The following is a 25869-nucleotide window of genomic DNA, read 5'->3' as shown; positions in this document are numbered from 1 at the left end:
AAAGAAATCCCCAGGAGTTCCCGTCGTGGCGCAGTGGTTAACGAATCCTACTAGGAACCATGAGGTTGTGGGTTCGGTCCCTGCCCTTGCTTAGTGGGTTAACAATCTGGCGTTGCCGTGAGCTGTGGTGTAGGTCGCAGACGCGGCTCGGATTCTGCGTTGCTGTGGCTCTGGCGTAGGCCGGTGGCTACAGCTCTGATCTGACCCCTAGCCTGGGAACCTCCATATGCCGCAGGAGTGGCCCAAGAAATAGCAAAAAGACAAAAAAAAAAAAAAAAAAAAAAAAGAAAGAAAGAAAAAAAGAAATCCCCAATCTGGGTATAAAATAAAGCTGAGTGAGGAAAGGGGGGAGTAATACTATCTTATACTATCTTCTTGTTCACCTTTAACTCTAGAAAAAGCAATGAAAGGAGAAGACATAATTTTTCATGTTTATTTACCACTTAAATCACCAGGGATGATTAATTTTAATATAGAGCAATAATGTTTTAACTAATTAGATTTGGATTAAGAATTTCTTAGGGAGGAACTTCGGGGGTTTTACATCTTTGATTGTTTTTTTCAGTTGCCTCTGTTCTAGTCTCTTTCTTTGTGGAAACAACTTGAAGAGCATGACCGGGGTGGGGATAAGTGTGCACCTGAAAAGTTGAGAGCTCAAGTGCAGACCTTTGAGGAGTAGATGGGCCTCATGGGTTACTTATTTCAAAGAAGAAAGACTGACAAAGGAAGAAAGCCGAAGCTGTCATTTTTCTCTTTCTTTTTTGGCTGGGTTCATGGCATGCGGAAGATCTGGGCCAGGGAACAAGTCTACACCACAGCAGCAACCCAAGCCACAGCAGTGACAATGTCAGGTCCTTAACACACCAAGCCACCAGGGAACTCCTTAAGCTTTCATTTATTTGTTTCTTTTTTTCCTTTTTAGGGCCACACATGTGGCATATGGACGTTCCCAGGCTAAGGGCTGAATTGGAGCTATAGCTGCCGGCCTACACCACAGCCACAGCAACACCAGATCTGAGTTGCATCTGTGACTCACACCACAGCCTCTGGCAACACTGGATTCTTAATCCACTAAGGACAAGGGATTGAACCTGCATCCTCGTGGCTACTCTTTGGGTCCTTAATCTACTGAGCCACCAGGGAACTCCCTAAATTTTCATTTTTTAAGGACTCCTTCAGGAGCAGGTGTCACAGTATAGGTTCTAACCATTTTCTATTTTAGATAAATATTACTTTGAATCATATAAAATTGCTAGTGTTTGACTATCATTTTCTGTATAAAAACAGCAATTTCATGTAACTGAATAATTTAAAGTGTCAAATGCTTACACGAAAGCCCAGGTGAAAATTTGGGGGGTTACTTGTGCATAGTGATTTTTACACCAAATTCCTCATCCAAACCTCTTTTGCTTGAAGGTATGGACGTGTGAGGCATTTTTACTTGTTGTCATTCTGGCCAAGTTTGTTTGGATAAGATTGAAAACCATGACAAAAGCCTCTCCCTGATTGCCAAACACTAAAGCACCAAATTCATTTGAGGAGCTGCTCATTCAGGGAACTTTCTGCCATTTTGAAACCTGGATTGAAAGGCGCTTAGTCTGTTAGAAGGAAAAAAATCTTAGAAGCACTGAGGTCTATCAGTGCTTATTTTTCAGCTACTCTTCTATTGTTATCTTAACTAGATACCAAAACATTCTCCTGGTTTTCGGTGCAGCCACCACTATTAATCATTTTCATTATTGACGGTCACTTTTACTGCATTTCTGTGTTTCTCAGCAAAGAACAAATCTATTTCTCAGTGATTGAAGAGTCCTTGAAAGATAACAAAGTATAGTGACAGAATGCTATTATTACCAAGCCCTTGGGTTTCATTTTTAAATATATCACCAAGCACATCACAATCATTTCATAGGCATGTTTCAAAGAGCAGTCTTACAAGTAAGCGCTTGATTTTGCAATTCAAAGGACAGGGTTCCTCGAAGACCTTGAAAAAGCATTGCACTAATATGCCCTGGAAAGTTCCTTTTTTTAATCTAATTTTTATTTTATAGTGGAATATAGTTGATGTGCAATGTTGTGTTAGTTTCAGGTACACTGCAAAGTAATTCAGTTATACAGACACAGATATCCATTCTTTTTCTTTTTTGGCCACCCCATGGCATATGGAGTACCTGGGCCAGGAATTGGATCTGAGCCGCAGTTGCAGCCTAAGCCTCAGCTGTGGCAACACTGGATCTGTAACCCCCTGTGCAAGGCGGGGGATCAAACCTGCATCCCAATGCTCCCAAGATGCTGCAGATCCCATTGTGCCACAGCAGGAACTCCTATTCATTCTTTACCTATAAAGGTTATTCCTCAACTCTATTAAATAGAGTTCCCTGTGCTGTATAGTAGGTCTTTGTGATTATCTTTTTTTTTTTTTTGTCTTTTTGCCTTTTCTAGGGCAGCTCCCGCGGCATATGGAATTCCCAGGCTAGGGGTCTAATCACAGCTGTAGCCACTGGCCTACGCCAGAGCCGCAGCAACTCGGGATCTGAGCTGAGTCTGCGACCTACCCCACAGTTCATGACAACGCCAGATCTTTAACCCACTGAGCAAGGCCAGGGATTGAACCCGCAACCTCATGGTTCCTAGTCGGATTCGTTAACCACTGCGCCACGAGGGGAACTCCTATCTATTTTATATATACTACTATATTTATATTAATCCCAAACTCCTCATTTATCACCACCCCACCTCCACTTTTCCCCTTTAGTAATCATATGTTGGTTTTTTATGTCTGTGAGTCTTTTTCTGTTTTGGAAATGTTTACTTGTACCATTTTTTAGATCTGACGCATAGGTGGTATCATATGATATTTGTCTTTCTTTCTTTTTTTTTTTTTTTTGTCTTTTCTAGGGCCGCACCTGCGGCATATGGAGGTTCCCAAGCTAAGGGTCAAATCAGAGCCATAGCCGCCGGCCTGTATGTCTTTCTTTGATTTACTTCACTTAGAATGATAATCTTCAGGCCCATCTATTTTTGATGCCGCAAATGGCATTATTTCATTCTTTTTTATAGCTGAGTAATATTCCATTGTATGTATATGTTCCACATCTTTTTTTTTTTTTTTTTTTTTTTTTTTTTTGTCTTTTTGTCTTCTTAGGCCGTACCTGTGGCATATAGAGGGTTCTCAGGCTAAGAGTGGAAATGGAGCTGCAGCTGCCAGCCTACAACAAAGCCACAGCAACGCCAGACCCGAGCCACATCTTTAACCTACACCATAGCTCATGGCAACGCTGGATCTTTAACCCACTGAGTGAGACCAGGGATTAAACCTGCATCCTCATGGATGCTAGTCAGATTTATTTTTGCTGAGCCACAGTGGGAATTCCTAGATTTAGTTTTTAAAGGAAACTCCATACTGTTCTTCATAGTGGTTTTACTAAATTTCATTCCTACCAAGAGCGTAGGAAGGTTCCCTTTTCTCCACACCCTCTCTAGCATTTATTGTTATAGACTTTTTGATGATGTCCATTCAGACTGATGTGAGGTGGAACCTCATTGTAGTTTGATTTCATTTCTCTAAAATTTAATCATGATAAACATCTTTTTATGCGCTTTCTGGCCATCCATATGTCTTCTTTGGAGAGATGTCTATTTAGGTTTTCTGCCCAATTTTTGATTGGGTTGTTTGCTTTTTGGTATTGAGCTGCATAATCCTTTGGAGATTAATTCTTTGTCAGTCACTTCATTTGCAAATATTTTCTCCCATTCTATGGGTTCTCTTTTTGTTCTGCTTATGGGTTTCCTTGGCTGTGAAAGAGCTTTTAAGTTTAATTAGGTTCTATTTGTTTTCTTTTGTTTTTATTTTCATTACTCTAAGAGGTGGATCTGAAAAGATTATTGCTAAGATTCATGTCAAAGGGTTTTCGCCTGTGTTTTCCTCTAAGAGTTTTATAGTATCTGGTCTTCCATTTAGGGCTTTAATCCATTTTCAGTTTATTTGTGTATGATGTTAGAGAATGTTCTAATTTCATTCTTTTACATGCAGTTTTCTAGTTTCCCAAGCACCACTTATTGAAGGGATTGTCTTTTCTCCATTGTATATTCTTGCCTCCTTTGTCATAGGTTAATTGTCCATAGGTGCATGGGTTTATTTCTGTTTGACTGCATGATCCTGATACTTTTTAAGAGTAACTGTCGGTGATTTTTATGGACTGTCCCTCACTGTGAGTGTGTCTCAGGACTAATATGACATTAAGCATTTTGTTAAGAACACCACACAATTATAAACTTGTGGAGAAATACATCAGGAATATTTATAATGGGAAATATATCAAAAATATTTATAATGTCCAAATGAACATATGTAACCATGTCCTAATCAAAGAATTCATATAAACAGCCAAATGTTTCTTCTTCCTTTTTGTTTTTGTTGTTTTTAGGACCACACCCATGGAATATGGAAGTTCCTGGGCTAAGGGTTGAATCAGACCTGCAGTTGCCGGTCTATGCCACAGACACAGCAACCCGCGATTTGAGCTTCATCTGGGACCGATGCCATAGCTTGCAGCAACATTGGATCCTTAACTCACTGAGAAAGGCCAGGGATCAAACCCATATCCTCATGGGTACTAGTTGGGTTCTTAACCCACTGAGCCACAATGGGAACTTCAGCCAAATGTTTATCAAGAGAGGGTTGGATAATTGTGGTGTATTCAACTGATGGAATTTTTGCAAAGGTTAAAATAGTAAGATTTATGATTATAAATATGAGTATACATATGAATGTGAAACATAAGTGAAAGTTGTAATAATTTCATTATAACAATGTTAAAGCAAAAAAAAAAAAAAAAGAATACCACCCATCTGACATACTACCTACTCTTTTCAATGTGTCATGTCATAGCTACTTCATGCTGATCTGTCTTATTACTGTAACCTTGATCACCTGGTTGAGGTTATGTCTATGGCTTTTTCTACTATAAAGTTACCATTTCCCCCTTTGTGATTAAGAAATATATCACGGAGTTCCCATCGTGGCTAACGAATCCGACTAGGAACCATGAGGTTGTGGGTTCAATCCCTGGCCTCGCTCAGTGGCTTAAGGATCCGGTGTTGCCGTGAGCTGTGGTGTAGGTCGCAGACGCGGCTCAGATCTGGCGTTGCTGTGGCTCTGGTGTAGGCCGGTGGCTACAGCTCCAATTAGACCCCTAGCCTGGGAACCTCCATATGCTGCTGGAGCAGCCCAAGAAATGGCAAAAAGACAAAAACAAAAACAAAAACAAAAACAAACAAAAAGAAATATATCAGGGGGTACAGATATCTATAGATAGATATATATTCCTTTTCCTGCTTTTTCTAGAATATGTAAGAAGGTGTTTTGTTTTGTTTTTAAAGGTAACGGGCAGGGCAGATATTCAAAATTAAAGTCTATTAGAAGATCTTTGCCTTCCATTATAAAAGAACACCTGAAAGTTCTTCTTTATATATAGAATTCCTAGAATCTAGTGGAACAAAATTACTCCCCAAATAAATCATTTCCTGCCTAGGGCCCTTTGGACAGGTCCTTGTGTTAAGAACTAATTTCCTCACATTGAAACCAATCACAGGTATTTATTGCATAAGCACAGGGTAGTTGATCATGGTTCTAAAAATATTTCCCACTAAACAATACACCACCGCCTGGGCAAAGTGCAACGATTGTAATTATTTATTAATGAAACAAAAATATTTACTGTACATACATCATGTGAAAGAGTCACATAGCCAAGTGCTATCAGGATACAAAGAACTAAGAGACACAGGAACTCTTCCTAAGAGTGTTCAGTAGGTTTTCTTTGTTTTGTTTTTGTTTTCTTCTCTTTAGAGCCGCACCTGCGGCATATGGAGGTTCCCAGGCTAAGGGGGAATCAGAGCTGCAGCTGTCAGCCTACAGCAAAGCCACAGCAACACGAGATCTGAGCCTCACGTGTAACATACACCACAGCTCATGGCAATGCCGGATCCTTAACCCACTGAGCGAGGCCAGGGATCAAACCTGCATCCTCATGGACACGATTTGGGTTCGTTACTGCTGAGCCATGACAGGAACTCCCAAAGTGTTCAGTCTTCTGGGGAGACAAGGATGTGCTCACAACATTAATGACACTGGGAGGTGTATGTATGTTACCAGTACACACTGATAATATGTGTAGAAAAGATTCAGAGACAGGGGAGATGGGGTTCGTGTGTTTCCATAGTTAAAGGAGGAGACCTGGCAGGCTGATTGGAATAGGGTGTGGAAATGGGGGAAAGTTTATTTGGAAGCGGCCTATGATAGGGTGAAAATAGAAGGATTCTAGGATCTAAGAGAGGTACTAATAGAGCCAAGTCAGACGTGGATTGGAGAGTGTTCACAGACTTCCCTTGGTGTCCTGGCCCTAGCGCTCAGTGGGAGTGGGTAGGAATCTCAGGGTGCCCAAACCTGAAAACTTTCTCTCTGAGTAGGTGGGTTATTGAAAAGGTAGAACAAAGATCTTCAGCATGAAACCACCCCGTGCTGGAAAGCTTCCTGAATGCCCGTTGGCACGTTGCTGCCACGGTGCCGACCTGTGCCACACGCAAACACAACAGTTTCTGAAGAGTATTGTCCTGCGCTGCTGAGGAGCATGAAGTTCACCTGTATCACCCCGCTAACCATGGGATACAACAGGCCTACTGATGGCCAGCAGCCTGGGCTGGACCCTCTGGGAGGCAGAAAAGATACTGACTGTCCTGCTCTTTTTTTTTTTTTTTTTTGTCTTTTTGCTATTTCTTTGGGCCGCTCCCGCGGCCTATGGAGGTTCCCAGGCTAGGGGTCGAATCCGAGCTGTAGCCCCCAGCCTACCCCAGAGCCACAGCAACGCAGGATCCGAGCCGTGTCTGCAACCTACACCACAGCTCACGGCGACGCCGGATCGTCAACCCACTGAGCAAGGGCAGGGACCGAACCCTCAACCTCATGGTTCCTAGTCAGATTCGTTAACCACTGCGCCACGACGGGAACTCCTGTCCTGCTCTTTTTCTCTCTCTTCCAGCATTAGGGCATGACCCCCATACTGTGTAAAGGTTTGAAATTGTGTACAATCCAAGCCCAGAGGAGCCCATTCCAAGCTGCTGAGACATAGGACCTTGTTTTAGAGAGAATGAGGAGGGACCAGCCAGGTGGCCACAGGCTGCGCGCGCCCAGCTCAGCGGCGCCTGCGCACTCTGGGGCAGGGGGGGGTGCGGAGAGGGACCGGCTAGGGGTGGGGCCACCTTCCAAAGGGGTGTGGCCTGCAGAGCCCTGGTCGTCGTTAGACTCCTTAGGTTTCTGTTCATATTATTTTAACTTCTCCTTTGCCCTCCTGCATTTTCTTCCTCTCAGAAGAGCCGTTTCTTCTAACCCTTTCCCTGTTTATCTCTGGTATCCCTGGTGGGCTTGTGGAACAAGATGTGAGTGGGACCCTTGATGTTTTAACATTCACTGGTGAGGTGGAATGGGGAAGCGGGGTTCAGAGACAGGGATGAGGGCAGGAGAATGATAAGCATCCTTCATGCCAGGGTGGACAGTCCCTCCCAGGACGGTGGGGACAGGAAGACCTGAAGAGGAATCAGGTGTCACTTCCTGCCCTCCCAGCAGCCCCTGCTCAGAGGCTGAGCCTGATCTGTCTTCCTCACAGGATGGACGCCTCCCACCACAATAAGGGGAGACGGCAGCAGCCTTTGCCAAAGGTGACAGAGAAGCTGGGGTGTGCTCTGTGGGGGTGCCCTGACACCCCGGCATGGCTTCACCTGGGAGTTAGGGCTTCCAGGGCAGGGGCATCTTGGGCATCCCTGGTTAGGACTCCAGCAATTTTCAGGGGCATCTCAGAGCATCTTTGTGCTTCATTACCTTCCCGCCTTTCTTCCCATACCCTTGACCTTATAAATGCAACAACCATAAAATTGCAGCCAAAATGCAGCCTCTGTACACCAGCACCAAATTAGTCTCTGAGATAGAGTTTTGGGTGAAACAGAAAGGACAGCTTTATTGCTTTGCCAGGCAAAGAAGGCCATAGAAGGCTAAAGCCTCAAAACTGTGTCCTGCCTTGAGAGGGCATGACAAGGGGTCTTATAGGTTTAGCTTGGAAGACAGAGTTATTGGTTAAGGTGTCTACATTATCCTCCCTCCATAGATCATTTCAGAGTAGTTAAGTCTGACATCACTCGGTCCAGTGATGGTTTCTGCTGTCTTCGGGGTTATCGTTCCTTGACCTTTTCTCGGGAAAGAAGATTGCTTACCGGGAAGGGGTTAGGGAGTGTTCCAATTACCAACAAAACAAAATAAAACAAACCAAAAACACGCTAGGTCCAATACAACTCTAACTAGAAAGTAAATATTAGTAATAAGTTAGTGGGCCAAGGTAGGGCATAACATATTGGAGACTGTTTTAACTAGTTTTATTTTTTTGGGCTGTAACAGAATTTCCTAATCATTAACTCTGGAGTCAGCTTCTTGAGACTGAGGGGAGGTCTGGGAGGCTAAAGGAAAAGGACTTTTACTTCAAAACACAAAGACTTAGGGGCCCATACACAATTTCAAAATCTCAAGCTTGGGGGAGTTCCTGTTGTGGCTTAGAGGTAATGAACCTGACCAGTATCCATGAGGATGTGGGTTTGATCCCTGGCCTTGTTTAGTGGGTTAAGGAAACAGTGTTGCTGTGGCTGTGGTATAAGCGGTGGATGTGGCCCTAAAAAGACGCACACACACACAAACACACACACACACACACACACACAAACACACACACACACACACAATTAAAACAAAACACCAAAATCTCAGACTTGGAAATAGCCTTAATTACATGACTCCAGGCTCTCCATTTTACCTTGCTAACCTGAGATTGCCTTCTGCTTGAACAGTCATGGCAGGGAGCTTTCTAAAGGCAGCTCATTCCATTGATAGTCAAGTCATAGGATCAGAATGTTCTTGTTTGCCATGATGTTTAAGTCTTACAACCTGTAACTTCCACCCAGTAGTCCTGCTCTGCCTGATGAGGACATGCAAAGTAAGTTCACTTTTTTTTTTTTTTTCCCCCTCTGCATGCAGCTATCAGATCCTCCTAAATCTTCTTTCCTACAGGCAAATGCCTGGAATACTCCTGCCATCTCTCTAAGCTGAGTTTCCAGACCCATCACTAACGAGGGGGATCTTATTATGTACGTGCAGGTCACCAAGGTCCCTTATGCTGTGACCCATCTGGATGGTCCAACAGTCTCTGAAAGTGAAGGATATCTACTTCTTGAAGGACCCACATCATGGATACGGCCTGGAACTAGTTGAGGGGTGGGAAAACTTCAGCCCTCTCTTAATGCCTGTATTCCCACTGTCAACTCAAAACACTGACTTTTAATTTTTTAATTTTAATTTAATTAATTTATTTTTTCTTTTTACAGCCACACCTGCGGCACATGGAAACTCCCAGGCAAGGGGTCAAATCGGAGGTGCAGCTGCCAGCCTACACCACAGCCACAGCAATGCCAGATCCAAGCTGCACCTACGACCTACACTGCAGCAATGTCAGATCCATAACCCACTGAGCGAGGATACTCATGGATACTAGTCAGGTTCTTAACCTGCTGAGCCGTAATGGGAACTCCTATCTTTTATTTTTTAATTTTTTCTGGCTATGCCCGTGGCATCCAGAAGTTCTTGAGCTAGGGATCGAACCTGCACCACAGCAGTGAGGATGCCTGATCCTTAACCCACTGAGCCACTAGGGAACTCCAACACTGACTTTTTAAAAAATTATGGTAAAAATGCACATAACGACTGACCATCATAACCATTTAAAAATGTCTGGTTCAATGGCATTAAGTACATTCACATGGTTGTGCAACTGTCACCCCCACCCATCTCCAGAGTTTTCATCTTGCAAAATGAAATTCTGTCCCCATTAAACAGTAACTCCCCATCCCCCTCACTCCCAGCTCCCGGCAATCACAATTCGTTCTACTTTCTGTTTTTATGAATTTGACTCCTCTATGTACCCCATATAAATAGAATCTTACAGTATTTGTCCTTAGGCGGTTGGTTTCTCTCATTTAATACAGTGTCTTCACAATTCATTCATATTGCAGCACATGTCAGAATTCCATCTCTTTTTTTTTTGGAGTTCCCGTCGTGGCGCAGCAGAAACGAATCCGACTCAGAACCATGAGGTTGCGGGTCCAATCCCTGGCCTTGCTCTTTGGGTTAAGGATCCAGCATTGCTGTGAGCTGTGGTGTAGGTTGCAGACGTGGCTTGGACCTGGCGTTGCTGTGGCTGGGTGTAGGCCAGCAGCTATAGCTCTGATTAGACCCCCAGCATGGGAACCTCCATATGCCGCGGGTGTAGCCCTAGAAAAAGACAGGGAAAAAAAAAAAGAATTCCATCTCTTTTTAAGGTTGAAAAAAATATTCCATATTAAGTGTATACCACATTTTGCTTATCCATTCATCTGTTGATGGACGCTTGGCTTGCTTCCATCCCTTGGCTCTTGTAAATAATGCTGCTCTGAACTCAGGGAGACAAAGACCTCTCTGAGTTCCTGCTTTCAATTCTTTCCGGTATAAACCCCAAAATAAAATTACAAAGACTAACATTTTGCTTTTGCCGCTGATTGAGTGGGTTTCCCCAACTCTGTGTTTGTGAATTTTACTTTTGGATCTCATGTGAAAGACTTTCCTCCAGAACTGCCAGAAGTGGTGCTTTTCCTGTCTACCTGTAGAGGTAACGAAACCCATTTGCATGCATTGTTTGCCAATTATGCCTAATTAGCATACAGCGCAATAGTGATCCCTTACATCATTGACTCCGAATCAGGTTGACTTGCAAAGTGTAGGCCAAGGGCAAGGCTTGTTTCTCACAAAGTTTAGCCACCTGTTTACAAACTATGTCAGTTAAGGAGACCAAGTATGTAAAAAGCCACCCCAGCCTGGTGACACGCTGCCCCTCCTGCCCTCTTCACCCCCTCCCCTTCCCATCTTTGCTCCCTTCTTCAGAATTTCTGCGCTCTTCTCAGCGCTTTCTTCCACACTCGCTTTTTTTGTTCTGAGATGGTTGAGGTGACCTCTGGCACACCGGTGTGCGGCAGGGGGGACATTAAGTCCCACTTATGTGGTGCCAGTGTCCTCGGGTGGCTGTGGGGTGAGAATGCTGAACCCAAACTACTTGATGTAGGTCCCCAGAACTTTGTCCCTTTGGAGAAAGAATTCGGCAAAGAGACTGAGGGCAGTGAGGCAAATAAGTGTTTACTACTTAAAGAGAAAAGAGAGAGAAGGTAGGTGCAGAGAAAAGACAGGCACAGGCAGGCTCTGTGGGAGGAGGGGGTGGAGAGGGAGAGAGAAAGACAGAGACAGACAGAGAGAAAGAGCAAGAGAGGAAGAGAGGAAGAGGGCTTGCTGCTGGAGGGCGTTCAAATCACTTGCATGGCACAGTCCTCCTGGGCTTCCTCTGGCCAATCATCTTGCTCCGTCTGGCCTTGGCCTGACTCGCCTGCATGCGCATGTGTGCACATCCTTCTGCCAGGATGGATTCCAGCACAAGAGTCCATGGGAAGTTGACAGGATGTACTATGGTTTGGTGCCCCTCCTTTCTCTGACCCCCAAGGAACCTTTCTGGGAGTGTGTGGTTCCGGAGGTCTCCTTTTATCCAAGGAGGGTGCAGCTTTTATCTTGAAATTACTGGTCCACAGAGGAGGGCATTTAAGGTGGTTGCACTCGTGTCTAGTCCCTCGGTGAGGATGGTGGGAAGCCTGGTTCAACTGGAACTGTCACCTGGAAGGCCCCAGCTGGCCTCCCCAGCAAAGCAGATTACCTCAATTACTTCAAGGTATGCAGAGGTCTTAAGGGGTGCCTCGGGCGGGGCTCCAAGGGAGGGGGTGTTCCAGTGAATCAGGTCAAAAGCTGCTGGCCTTTTCTGATCCAGCCTTGAAATCACCTAGTGTTGCCTTTGATGCACTCCGTTGATTGAAATAGTCACAAGCGCACACAGTTTCAAGAGAAGGGGACACAAAGTCCTCCCTTTGATGAGAAGAGGGGCAACGAATTTGCATTCATGTTTTAAAGCTGCCACAAATGTCTATGTATATTTGGGGGCACGGTGCTAGAATCACACTTTCATACTCAGTTGTTAACCACAGCTCATGACAACGCCAGATCCTTGACCCACTGAGTAAGGCCAGAGATCGAACCTGCATCTTCATGAATACTAGTTGGGTTTGTTAATGTTGAGCCACAACGGGAATTCCCACTTTGGTTTATTTTGTAATGTTTCTTTGGAGTACAATTGCGGTGTTCAAAGAGTTATGTTATTTGCAGGGAGGAAGAAACATGTCCCTCGGGGCATCGGAGGTGCTGTGGAAGAGGCAAGCCACAGCCTGCAGGACAAGTACAAGAGGACTTGGCTGATGGAGACGAGCAGGGACTGTCTGAAAGAGTGAGCAGAGACACAGACAAGCAAACGAACAAGAAAACCATGACACTGGGAGAAAAGTCATCGCGAGAGGCAGTAGGACAAAGAGAGCGCTGCCTTGGGAGCAAGCTGGTCCCTCCAATATGTCACATTGGGAGAGGTGGAGAAGGCTGGGGTAGGAGGGGCAAGGGTTACAAAGCACATGGCAGAGAGCCTGTCGCAGGATGGTGTAGATGTGAGTGATAGTCTGAGGCGGAGAGAAGAGAGCTGGCAGAGCAGGAGGGATTCAAGGTCTAAAACAGTAGAGGGGAGGGAGTTCCTGTCGTGGCTCAGCAGAAACGAATCCGACTAGCATCCATGAGGATGCAGGTTCCATCCCAGGCCTCATGCAGTGGGTTAAGGATCCAGAGCTGTGGTGCAGGTCGCAGACGCGGCTCAGATCCCACGTTACTGTGGCTGTGCTGTAGGCTGGCAGCTGTGGCTCTGACTCAACCCCTAGGCCAGGAACTTTCATATGTCGTGAATGCAGCCCTACAAAGCAAAGCAAAGCAAAACAGAACAAAATAATAAAAATAAAGAAAATAAAAAAGTAGGGGACTGGCTGGGGAGATCAAGATTCCGGGGTACAGAAGGGCTGACAGTGGTGGGTTAAAGCCTTCACCTTGAAAATAAGCAGGAGCCTTTTTTTCAGGGGTGAGAGGAAAGGAAAGAAGTAAATTCCTGATGAAGGGATTCTGAAGTACAGGGAAGTAAAGGGGAGGAATATCTTCAATCCTCTGAGTAATATAGGAGGTAAGCTTGTTAACTGAAATTAAAAAAATCCACTGCCGAGGATGTTAGATTTTCCACGAAAATGTCTAAGTTTTTTTTTTTTTTTAAAGAATTTCTTAAGGTAGGCTAAACATTTGGACTAAATAATTCACTTTTGTTTGTTTGTTTGTTTTTAGGGCTACACCTACGGCACATGGAAGTTCCCAGGCTGGGGGTCGAATTGGAGCTACAGCTGGCAGCCTACACCACAGCTCATGACAACGCCAGATCCTTGACCCACTGAGCAAGGCCAGAGATCGAACCTGCATCTTCATGAATACTAGTTGGGTTTGTTAATGTTGAGCCACAACGGGAATTCCCACTTTGGTATATTTTGTAATGTTTCTTTGGAGTACAAAAACAGATCCCTGGAGAAAATTTGAAAAGTATAAAAATGTCAAAGAAATAAATGTCATCTATATACACCACTATCACCCAAAGACAACTGTCAGGAGCTAGTTTTACTTCCATGCAGCAGATCTATTATGCAGATACTTTTACCACAGAAAATACAAACCTCTTACACATTCGAGATTCTATAAATAAGATTGCGTATACTCTATACGAGATTGATTATGCTTCAATAGTTTTCAAACACACTTTTATTTTTATTTATTTATTTTTGGCTGAGCCTGTAGTGGAAGTTCCTGGGCCAGGGATCGAACTCAAGCCACAGCAGTGACAATGCCCCATCCTTAACCCGCTGAGCCACCAGGGAACTCCTCAAACACATCTTTAATTGTTTATGGTATCCATGCTGTAGAGATACCATTATTTATTTACTCATGTATTTTATTGAAATATAGTTGCTTTAAAATATTGTGTTAATTTTTGCTTTACAGCAAAGTGCTTCTGTTATATATATACTTTCTTTTTCGTATTTTTTCCATTATGGTTTATCACAGGACTTTAATATAGTTCCCTGCCCTATACAGTAGGCTCTATCTCATTGTTTATCCATTCTATGTATAAGTTTGTATCTGCTTACCCCCAATTCCCAGACCATCCCTCCCACTCTCCTCCCCCTTGGCAAACACAACTCTGTTCTCTATGACTGAGTGTCTGTTTCTGCTATGTAGATAAGTTCATTTGTGCCATATTTTAGATTCCATGTAAAAGTAATATCCTATAGTATTTGTCTTCCTCTTTCGGACTTACCTCATTTAGTATTATAATAGGGAAGAACAATATTAGATCTGACTCCATATTAGATCTGTTTCTTTTACTTTAATCTTTGTATACCTTACAGTATACATAATGGCCCATCTCAGGGAACCCTACCCCCATGCTTGATTGTTAAGCTGAAATATCTTTGTTCAGCTCCCAGGAAACATCCTGATCCAGCCCACTTGTGGATGGCTGCAGGCAAGAAATTAACATACCTCCTTCTGAGTCTGGCTGAAACCAGGAGATATTTGCAACAACTTAGGGCCTATACTTCCTTTTTTACAAAATTGTTGTTTCTTGCATTAATAAATGTGTGACCGAGACTCTGATAATATATAGCTCCATACGAGATCCATGATTATAATAATAGTGTAACTCTGGATATGGGAAGAAACAAGAAGAGGGAATATTTTCCTGGGCCATAAGAGACTAGTAAGATAGGTGGTCCTGAGGCTCTGGGCTGCTATTAATAAAGCCTAGTCCAGTAATAGCAAACAGAGTGGCTTATCAGTGAAATCTTCGTCAGACCTGGGAATAAGCATTCCTAGCATGGTGGGACAAAATGGTCATGAAATACCCCCAAAACCGTGGTCAAATTTATGACCCTGAATGGGCCCTGCCAGCTAAAAATTGGCACTCGGCATCTGCCTCTACGAGGATTAGGTCAATAGCCACTGTAGTCACTGAATTTTAACACCCCCCCCCCCGAAGGAAATTCATGGTGAGATCAGGAATGAGGCTTTCTGTGCTCCAGGAAAAAGTGGGAGAAGTGGCCTTCAGATGGTTAGGTATTTTCAGAAAATTTTATGAGCCCAAATTCTTGCATCTTCTCATATCTAGAAAAGCACTAAAATCATTAATAGTGAAAAGTGCTTTGGCCATTGAGGAGAGAAATGCATTTGGGAGTAAAAATGGAGTAACTGTGTCAGACTCAGACTCAGGCACCACCCACCACTCTTTCTCAAAGCAGTGTTTGCTGGTTAAACTGAGCAGGATCCTAGGGTACCTCTGTCAAGATTAACCTCTTTATCTGAACTTTTATTCCTTTTCTTGTCCATCACTTGCTCTCCTCAAGATTGAGGAGTGTCAAAGAAAAGGGGATAATTTAATGGAGCAGGACCATATGGGCCCTTCCCTGTATCCTAGGCTTTAGCTCCTCTCCCAAGTACCTAGATAACAGTATCTGATGCCCATTTTCCAAGTTGTTTTGCAAATGTGATTCCCCCCAACCCCAAACAAGAAGATGTTAACTATTTGATCACCGTGAACACAGAGCCCCAGGTCTCCTGGAGCCTAAGGACTATAATGTGAACCCCTGTGTCCCCTGTGACCTCACTATCAGTGAAAAAGAAATGGTATATGAGCTGATCTCTCACCCTGAGAGCCCACCTCCAGCTGGCTTTTAGTATGATATTATCCAGGTCCATCCATGTTGCTGCGAATGGTGTTATTTTATTTTACTTATTTATTTATGCATTTTTTTTTAGGGCTGCACCTGTGGCATATGGAAGTTCCCCCACTAGTGGTCAAATCAGAGCTGCAGCTGCCAGCCTATGCCACAGCAAGTTAGGATCCAAGCCTTGTGTTCAAACTGTACCACAGCTCACTTAATCCACTGAGTGAGGCCAGGGATTGAACCCGCATCATTGTGGATAATTGTCAGGTTCGTAAACCACTGAGACAAAAACGGGAACTCTCATTGCTTTTTTAGAGATACCGTAGTAATTTATTTAACCATTTCTCTATTTTGGAATCATTTGTTCCTGAGTCTTCATTATTTCATGTATAATATAGATATATATTGTTTATGAACTGCCTTGTCTATAAATGTTTGCCTCCCTGATTATGATTATTATTTTTTGGCCACACTGGAGGCATGTGAAATTTCTCAGGATAGAGACTGAACCACACCACAACAGTGACCTGAGCAGCAGCAGAGACAACAGCCAGTTCTTTAATGGCTAGGCTGCTAGGGAACTCCTCCCTGATTTTTTCTTAGGCCACATCATGGAATCAGAGTACATAAGCTCTTTTAAGGCTCTTGAAACATCCTCAACTTGCCTTTTGCAAAAAGGGAACACCCATTTCGACTGGCCCACAGTAAGGGCTTCCCCTTAAAAAGATTTGCCACATGGGAAAGCTCAGTCGCTTCTAGTGGTTGGCATATTGGTATTTTTCTTCATTCTTCATGTTTTAAAAGAACTAGGCTTCAGAAATGTGACTTTTCCAAAACTCTGCCTTAGTCTTCAGGTCCAAGGCGCCTTCTGACCTTGAGGTTTCTGGTTCTTTTCACCATCCATCATTGGCACCAGATTGCGCCAACGTCTTATCTGGCCAATAAGACAAGATGAAAAGTATTCCAGCGCCCGCTTTGTCATAATAGTGGATTTGATTAAAAAGAAATAGGGTGAAACGGAGTAGCTGCGATCTGAGGCTTGGACTGGCAGCGCACTGCCCAGAAGTGTCCCCCCGCCGCCGCGCGCGCGCGCGCGCATACGCTCCCTCCCCGCCACCTCCCCGCCCCCCTGCCCTGCCTTTTGCTGGGGCTGAACCTGGGCGGGGAGCTGGAGGTACCCTCGCCACAAGGCAGGGGTCTGGGCCGCCCAGGAGACATCGCCAAGGGCGGGAGCGTCCCGGCCGCGCGCCCAGCCCCCACTCGGCGGCTAAGTTTGCCGGGCTGTCAGGGGCGACTCTCGGGTTACCTGAGCCGGCCACCACGTCAGCGCCACATCATCTGGGCTTTTTTATTTGCAAGGAAACAGGAAAAGAAGGAAGAAAAAGGCCTCCGGAGCCGCTAGCCAATCGCAGGCAGCCGGCGCTGCGGGCGGAGCGGGCGCGCGGGCAGCGGGGCGGGCCGAGGGGACGGCGGGTGGCAGCGGCGGGCCGGTCTGCGGCGCGGGCCTCGCGGCGGCGACAGCCTCGCGGCGGGAAAGATGCTGCAGTCCCTGGCCGGCAGCTCGTGCGTGCGCCTGGTGGAGCGGCACCGCTCGGCCTGGTGCTTCGGCTTCCTGGTACTCGGCTACCTGCTCTACCTGGTCTTCGGCGCCGTAGTCTTCTCGTCTGTAGAGCTGCCCTATGAGGACCTGCTGCGCCAGGAGCTGCGCAAGCTGAAGCGGCGCTTCCTGGAGGAGCACGAGTGCCTCTCGGAGCCGCAGCTTGAGCAGTTCCTGGGCCGGGTGCTGGCGGCTAGCAACTACGGCGTGTCGGTGCTCAGCAACGCCTCGGGCAACTGGAACTGGGACTTCACCTCCGCCCTTTTCTTCGCCAGCACCGTGCTCTCCACCACAGGTAAGAGGCCCACCCCACGTCCCTGGCCCCGGATCGGCTCTCTGATCTAGCTGCTCCTCCCTCCCCGGACCCCTCCGGCGCTAATCTTGGGAGGACCGGCTCCGCGGCGCCGGAAGCCGGCGAGGTGGGTTCAGAATGCTAGACAAGGGTTGACCCCCTGGACCTCTTGGATCGTGGTCCCTAACCCTTCGGCCTGAGCGGCTGCAGGGGTCCCCAAAGCCGCGTTCTTTTGTTTGCTACACCCTCCATCCGACCGTTCACTTGGAGTCGTTTGGGTCCTGGACGCCGCGCGGCGGTGATGGAAACTCCAGTGCAGCGAGGGCGCGCGCCTTCCTCCCTCCCCTGTCCCACTGGGCCGAGACTGAGGAGCCTAAGGATAACGTGTTCCAGGGTCACCTTCCCGAGGGGCCTCTGTCTGATGATACTGTGATGTTTAGGCTCTTTTCTACCGTAGCGGCCGTTTCGGGGTAAGCGAGTGACATCACTCTGCTCTTCGCAGGTGACCTCTGAGCGCACTGGCCGATCCGGTTTCTCTTCGGAGCAGGAGGAGGGGTGAGGCTAGGCAACACCCGATAGCCTGTGATCCGGGAAAATGGGGGCACCCTGATTCAGCAGTTTTTTAACTTTCGGTGCGCGAGGCCACGCTTAAACTTCTTGGCGCCACCCTCCCCACACCACTCACCAAGCAAGACGTTCACGATGGAGAGTGTCCCGGGGGCGAGAGGAGGCCGGTAACTGGTTGGTTGGATAGAGTGGCCCCAGCCTGGACTAAATGAGGCACGTGAACACCTGGGGGGAGGTTTTGTCCATTGGGATTTGGACCCAGGCAAGTGGTCTCCAAGAGCATTCAGCGCAGTCCCATCTCTATACATCAGATGAGACCTTTAACAGTCCCTCTTGACTTGCACAAGGTCACAGGCAACCTAGTTCCCAGCGTTGTTCTGGAAGCCGAGCCTTGTGATTTCCCAGCCTTGAACATGGGGGTACCCCAGGGGGTACCCCACCCCCACCTTTCCAGGTGAATTAAACTTGTGTTACTCAGACTCCTCCGTGGCCCCACCTCCTCTCCACCTCCCAGGGTTTATTTCTTTATAATACCCTTGAGCTAAACCCAGTTGATGGTTCCGGTGATTTTTTTGGTAATGAGTAATGGTGCACTATCCCAGTAGATGGTGTAAAAACTGGGATTCAGAAGTGTGCTGTGAATGACTAAACTGCCCCATGTTTGCCCTGCTATAAGGGGAAGTAGAATTCTAGTTTGTTTTGTGACACTTTTTAAAGGTAGCCCTAAGACGACCTGTTCTCTTACTTTTTAGCTTTTCCGACACCACTCTTTGGTTGTTTTTTGGCCAGTCCTGCCTGCTTCCACTGTCTTTACTTCGCTCTATTCCTCAGATCATTTAGTACTGGCCCTGCCTTTCCTTTGGAGTATGTTTGTGCTAAATTGAGAATCATTTCTTCTCTGCAGACCTAAGGGGTTTGTGGGCTGCGGAAGGTCTACAGCTGGGTCACAATGTTGGGGTAAATATTACAAAGAATGGTTAAACTTTTCATACTTTCTAAGTAACAAAACTTCAAAGATAGAGCAGGAGTATGAACAATATTATGAGAAAAAGAACGCGTTTGCTCAGTGGGATTTTCCTTTACTGATGCAGCTCATGTACAATCTCGATGTCATATGCATCTAATCAAATGTCAAAGATAGGAATTTACATCTTGAACAATTATTTCCCAGATTTCCTCCCTCTCTTTTTGCAACTGGGAAAATCTGCCATTCTTTTTTTTTTTTTTTAAAGGTGGGGAAAGATGTCTTAATATTGGTATTCAGATTGCATCGCAGTTCCTAAGAAAGTGTGTATTCATGCAAAACAAAAGTTCATTTAGGAAATCAGTGCAAGGGGCACTTAAGGATAAACTAGATGAAAAAATTTGCTTCTTGAACTTATTAAGTCACATAGAATTCCTTTGAAATTTAGATTTCTATTCCAAATCAAAGATACTCTTCTCTTCGTTCTATTTGAGTTGAAAGATACTCCTTTCTTAGTTCTGCACTGACCCATCATCCTCTGACACATTTAATGATCCAAATGTTTACTGGTATTTTGTGCCAGAGGATCAGATAGTTTTGAGAGTCAATCTAGTATACTTCAGTACTAGAAAAATATTTTCAAGAAAATACTAGACAACTCAAGTGAATTAGAATTGTGTTTTATGCTTTGGGGAGAGACTAGACATGCTGTAATTTTTAAAAACTCTTCTACCATGGTTGATGACAGCGTCTTGAGATAGTTGTCACCCAGTCCATTGGGGTAGTCAACCCCACTGTATCAGTGGGCATCACAAAGACACAACTCTTGGTGGTCACCATCATGATATAGGAACATGAAGGCACTTATGGCAGAATCTTATCCCAGGAAGTAGAAGCTTTCATTTTTGGAAGGAAAAGTCTTCATGGTCTATTCGGAAGAAGCCTTAGGTTGGTAATTTAGCCATGTTCTCTTCATTCTCTGCTCTGCCAAGGACTCCAAATTATTTCTGGCAAATACTTTAACATCGCTTTACTTCTTGATTAAAAAAATAATACAGGAGCAACCTGTACATGGAAGTCATGAGGCTGGGAGGAAGTGCAGTCCACTTTTACAGAGGGCAGGGCTGTATAAAAATAAAAGGTTACTATAGACTCAGGGAGTTTGCACAGAACTTTTGTATTTAAAGAAATAGTGTCTAGGTGAAAATAAGTAATTGTTATTAAAGTGGTCTTTAGAGTGGTGAGCAGTCTCATTCATTCCTTTTTTACTTTTGGCAACACCCCCACTTGCAGAAGTTCCTGGGCCAGGAATCAAACTCATGCCACAGCAGTAACCAGAGCCACAGCAATGACACCGCCAGATCCTTAAACCAAGGAAATCGTCATTCATTCATAAGAACAGTTTGTCATGTCAGTCATTGGCTTCTTTATTCATCCCCCTAAGCAAAGCTACCACATGATGGTGGGTGGTGAAAATACAGTTTCTATGTATGTGATTATAAAGCTGTTATGCCTTTTGCTGCTTTGTAAAGATGTGGTCCTGAGATAGCTCAGGCCTTGTTTCTCTCAGTTGTAGGCCTGATACCTTTCCTTGTTTATGAAGAGGTATTTTGAAACTTATTTAAAGGGCTCAGAAAAAGAATTTAATTTAGCTTGTTTTTACTGTGGCCTTTGTTTCAGTCAGGGTGGCAGCTACTAAAGTATTGGTAGTTTTGAAAAAGAGAAGGTGAGAAAATGTAATTGTGCCTGTCTGAACGAATCTTAGCTTTCAGATTGTTTTCAGAAGGAGAAATAGATTATCACTGACAACACATATATATTGAGTTTTTAGAATAGAATAGGCATGGCTAAACTATGGCTCTAGGCCAAATGTGACCCATTACCTATTTGTGTGGGCCCAGAGCTAAGGATGGTTTTTTGTTTTTGTTTGTTTCTCTGTTTTTTGTTTGTCTTTTTAGGGCTGCATCCATGGCATATGGAAATTCCCAGGCTAGGGGTCCAATAGGAGCTGCAGCTGCCAGCCTATGCCACAGCCTCAGCAACGCTAGATTGGAGCTGGTGTGTGTGACCTACACCACAGCTCATGGCAACACCGGACCCTTAACCCACTGAGCGAGGCCAGGGATCAAACCTGCGTCCTCATGGGTGCTAGTCAGATTCGTTTCCACTGAGCCGCGGTGGGAACTCCCGAAGGATGGTTTTTATGTCAGATGGCTGGAAAAAAGTCAAAAGGAAAAGCGGTACTTCCTTGCACATTAAAGTTTTATGAAAATCGCATTTAAGTATCCATAATCAAATTTTATTGGTGGACAGCCACACAACCCATTTGTTGCTGTATCATGGCTGCTTTCTGCCTACCATGGCAGAATTGAGCCATTGTGACAGAAACCATAGGGCCGAATGGCTTAGAATATTTACTCTCTGACCTTTGGCAGAAAAAGTCTGCCCAGCCCTGCTTTAAAGAAAGCTTGGAAGGAACTCAAAAAATCAGAGGAGTTCAAGTGCCTTCCTTCCTTCTGGAAAACTTTTTAGAAGAGAATTGAGCTGCCCAGGTTTCTTTGTGCTGTTTTCAAGTGGTTTACATTGAAATGATATATTGCCACCCCTAGCTGATGCCAAACATGTAATTGTTTATTATAGGATGTGTCTCTTAGCTTTTGGTCAAATTTATGACTCCCCCTTTTTTTGGAAGGTGACAAAGCTACTTTTCATGTTGGGATTACCTTATCTAAAAATGGGCGGTAAATACTATTATATCTGGAGCAGAAATGACAGCAAGGAAGGGAACTCCACTGAAAACAAACAAGCAAACTCAGTCAGCCAGAAGAGAGATCCAAAATCCCAGGTGCAGAAGTGTGCACTGTTTATTCACGGGGGAGCCTTTGGTCTCGGGTTTTGTTTTGTTTTGTTTTAATTTAAAAAAAAAAATCTTTTTAGAGCTTTACCCGTGGCATATGGAAGTTCCCAGGCTAGGGGTCGAATTGGAGCCTACGCCAAGCCATGCAGGATCCCGGCCTCCTCTGTGACCTACACCACAGCTCATGGCAATGCCGGATCCTTAACCCACTGAGCAATGCCAGGGATCGACTCTGTGTCCTCGTGGATGTCAGTCAGATTCATTTTCACTGAGCCAAATGGGAACGCCTGGTCTTGGTTTTGAGCCTCTACATTTAATTACAACAAATTCAACGATCTGGTTTTGAGACCCTAATAGACGAAAAAAAAAAAAAAAATGGAAAGCCACACCTTTAGGCAAACATACGTGAAAAGTCATGAAAAGACACATACCTTAAAAATCAGGAAAAGGAGTTCCCGTCGTGGCGCAGTGGTTAACGAATCCGACTAGGAACCATGAGGTTGCGGGTTCGGTCCCTGCCCTTGCTCAGTGGGTTAATGATCCGGCATTGCCGTGAGCTCTGGTGTAGGTCACAGAAGTGGCTCGGATCCTGCGTTGCTGTGGCTGTAGTGTAGGCCGGCGGCTACAGCTCTGATTCAACCCCTAGCCTGGGAACCTCCATATGTCTCGGAAGCGGCCGAAGAAATGGCAAAAAGACAAAAAAAAAAAAAAAAAAATCAAGAAAATAGAGAGTTCCCGTTGTAGCTCAACAGGTTAAGAACCCGACATAGTTTCCATGAAGATGTGGGTTTGATCCCTGGCCTCACTCTGGGTTAAGGATCTGGCATGACCACAAGCTGTGGAGTAGGTCACAGACGCGGCTCGGATCTGGCGTTGCTGTGGTTGTGCTGTAGGCCGGCAGCTGCAGCTCTGATTCAACCCTTAGCCTGGGAACTTCCATATGCAACACCTGCAGCCCTAAAAAGAGGAGAAAAAAAAAATCAGGAAAATAAAATGATATTGTGAGCCAGGCAGTGTTTCTATGTATTACTTTCCATGTTGCCAGGAACTAATGCAGTATAGATTTCATTGTCCTCACTTGACAGAGGCTAGGACAGAAGTTTTGGTTGAGTGACTACTCTAACTAGGACACCAAATCAGAAGAGACTGGCCTCAATTGGAATCCAGACATGTCTGAATTAAGAACTTGAGTTTCACCTCATGTCTGGGCATTGACAGTTATTTGTAGATGAGTCTTGTCTCCCCAGTTACGGATGTTGAAGTCCTAACGGTAATACCTCAGTATGTTTGGAGGCAGGGCCTTTAAAGAGGTGGTTAAGTTCAAACAAGGACACAGGGAGAAGGTGGCCTTAGAGCCATAGAGAGAGGCCTCAGAAGAAACCAAACCTGCAGACACCTTAATCTTGGACTTCCAGCGTCCAGAACTGTGAGAAAATAAATATCTTTTACTTAAACTACCCAATCTGTGGTACTTTGTTATGGCATCCGCAGCAAACTACTACAGAAATACTCAGGTAATTATTTTTTAGTTGCACAAACACAAATACACACACACACACACACACACACACACACACACATGCACATAAAGGAGCACAAACAAATAATTTTTAAGGTCTTTCCAGTTGCAGCCAACAATTTCATACATACGACTAGGTTGGACATCCTTGTTTTAGAACGCAGTCTAGTCATTGACATCTTTGAAATATCAAAAAAGATACTTCGACATGCTTCTATTTAAGAAAGCAGGGAAGTGTGTGATAAATTCTCGAAACATTTCTACCCATTAATGATCAAAGAGTAGATATTAGGGCTTAATTAATGTGTAAACTCATGCCTATCTATAAAACAGCAGATCTTTAACATTTTGAAGGGTTTCTTTTTCCAAAGCTGTGAATGTGCTGTTATCTATGCCTGTTTTATGGCACCCAGAAGGTCCTATTGCTATTATAAATGACTATATCTCGAAAGAAATGATGTGTTGCTTTTATGACATAACTGTAAGTTTGTCAAGAATACAACCTCTGATTATCTCAGTAACCTCGAGGGAAAATTGAGGCCTTTCAGGACAAGTAGTTTTATGGCGCTGCTTGTTGGACGGCCGTTGGGGCAGAGCACTGATTGTCTGTGGGAGAGAGTACTGGAAGGTTGGAGCCCATGGAGTTGCTGGAGCTCAACTGTTCTGACCCATAACAATGGCCGGTTCATGTGGGTCAACTTGCTGCATGCTGGTTTCAGGCACAGAGGCACTGTCTCCACCATACATTCTCAATGGTGAAGTACACAGTGCTAGATTTTATTCCTGAGACATCAGCCCATCCCAGCTGTGGCCAAAGCCATGAAATACCAAGACATCCTTTGACTGTCTTGTTACTGCCTGTTACTGGCGGGAGACAAAGGCCGCCTCTTTATGGAAATGCAGGCACGTTTGGATGTGTCTTCTTGACCTGTCCCCTCCCCTTCTCTCCCATGCTTCTTTCTCTTTCCTGGGCTCAGTTAGTGCTCTGACTTTATTCCTTCTGGGTAGAGTCCTTGACCTCAGAGTTGGTTGCCATTCAATGTCAGGGCACGGGTCAGAATGAAGAAGGAGGGTGTCGGATGTGTCAAGGGGGTGCCTCTGAAAGGGCTGTGCGATTACCAACCTGGGCACGGATCAGAGCAGCAGGGCTTGCCTTGTGTTTTCTAGTCATGTTCCCCTCGTTGAGTCTATAAAACAGAGTCAGGGAATTCCCGTGGTGGCACAGAGGGAACAAATCTGACTAGTATCCATGAGAATGCAGGTTTGATCCTTGGCCTTGCTCAGTGGTTTAAGGATCTTGTGTTGCCATGAGCTGTGGTGTAGGTCGAAAACGTGGCTCGGATCTGATGTTGCTGTGGCTGTGGTGTAGGCTGGCAGCTACAGCTTCGATTAGACTCCTAGCCTGGGAACCTCCATATGCCAAGGATGAGGCCCTAAAAAGATACCCTCCCCCTGTAAAAAAAAACAGAGTCTGTTCTTATCTTAAAGAGATTGATTGGGTTATGTTAGATATTGGCAGTGTTTTTTTAAATTGGTTTCTATAGGCTTGACTCCAGATCAGAGTCTGTTTGCATTGGCTACTCGGGCTCAGCTTGACATGCTGTGGGAAATCAAAGCCTGTGCTCTGAAGCCTGGGAAGATTGGTACCCGGTGATGAGCTCTTGGCAGAAAGCTCCCAGGGGGCTCAGAGACCCAGTTCCTTGCAGTATCCGTAATAGCCCTGGCTGGTGGGTGCAGAGCAGAGAAAGCAAAATACACGGAATGAAAAGTGCTTTCTTTTCTTTTCTTTATCTTTTTTGTTGTTGTTGCTTTGTTTTTAGTATGGCGCACCTCTCATAGGTAACATTTTGTGCCTCAGGTTTAGGGGCTTTTTTTTTTTTTGTCCTTTTAGGGCCGCACCCATGGCATATGGAGGTTCCCAGGCCAGGGGTTGAATCAGAGCTGTAGCCGCTGGCCACATAACCCAACAACCCCAGCCACAGCAATGAGGGATCTGAGCTGTGTCTGTGACCTGCAGCACAGCTCACGGCAACGCCAGATCCTTAACCCCCTGAGCGAGGCCAGGGATCGAATCTGTCTTCATGGATGCTAGTCACATTTGTTTCCACTGAGCCACAACAGGAACTCCAAAATACTCATTTTTGTTTCATTTGAGTGTGATCAACAGACTGCCCAGGACAAAGGAGAGTTGGGAGGCTCCACTGATGATGTTCGGCCCTTGCTGACGCTTCGATGGCACAGTGACCCCAGTGAAGCTCTTTGCTCTAGTGGATGCCTC

General features: G+C 45.1%; 1 protein-coding gene and 2 long non-coding RNA genes across 3 annotated transcripts in view; 2 read left to right on the top strand and 1 right to left on the bottom strand.

Annotated features, from left to right (window-relative positions):
- Positions 1 to 25869, top strand: part of LOC146396806 (uncharacterized) — a 769570-nt gene that overhangs the window by 694387 nt on the left and 49314 nt on the right. The window lies entirely within an intron of this gene.
- LOC146396808 (uncharacterized) lies at positions 17280 to 23052 on the bottom strand. The gene is made up of 2 exons (XR_014827926.1): positions 22728 to 23052; positions 17280 to 22095 (listed from the first exon to the last, which is right to left on the bottom strand). It is a non-coding gene; the product is annotated as an uncharacterized LOC146396808 (long non-coding RNA).
- KCNK1 (potassium two pore domain channel subfamily K member 1) overlaps positions 17304 to 25869 on the top strand; it is a 57880-nt gene continuing 49314 nt past the window's right edge. The window contains exon 1 of the mRNA XM_001928032.8: positions 17304 to 17687. Coding sequence (XP_001928067.1) covers positions 17333 to 17687 — 355 coding nt within the window. The 5' untranslated portion in view covers positions 17304 to 17332. The remainder of the gene's footprint in view (positions 17688 to 25869) is intronic.

The sequence above is a fragment of the Sus scrofa genome, chromosome 14 (genome assembly GCF_054392235.1).
Source record: "Sus scrofa isolate SSC_HxYL_T2T_F1_AM1 chromosome 14, Sscrofa_HxYL_maternal_Yorkshire_Landrace_v2.0, whole genome shotgun sequence".
Classification (NCBI taxonomy): Eukaryota; Metazoa; Chordata; class Mammalia; order Artiodactyla; family Suidae; genus Sus; species Sus scrofa.
The sequence above is the reverse complement of the archived record's forward strand: the minus strand, read 5'-3'. Positions and strand labels throughout refer to the sequence as shown.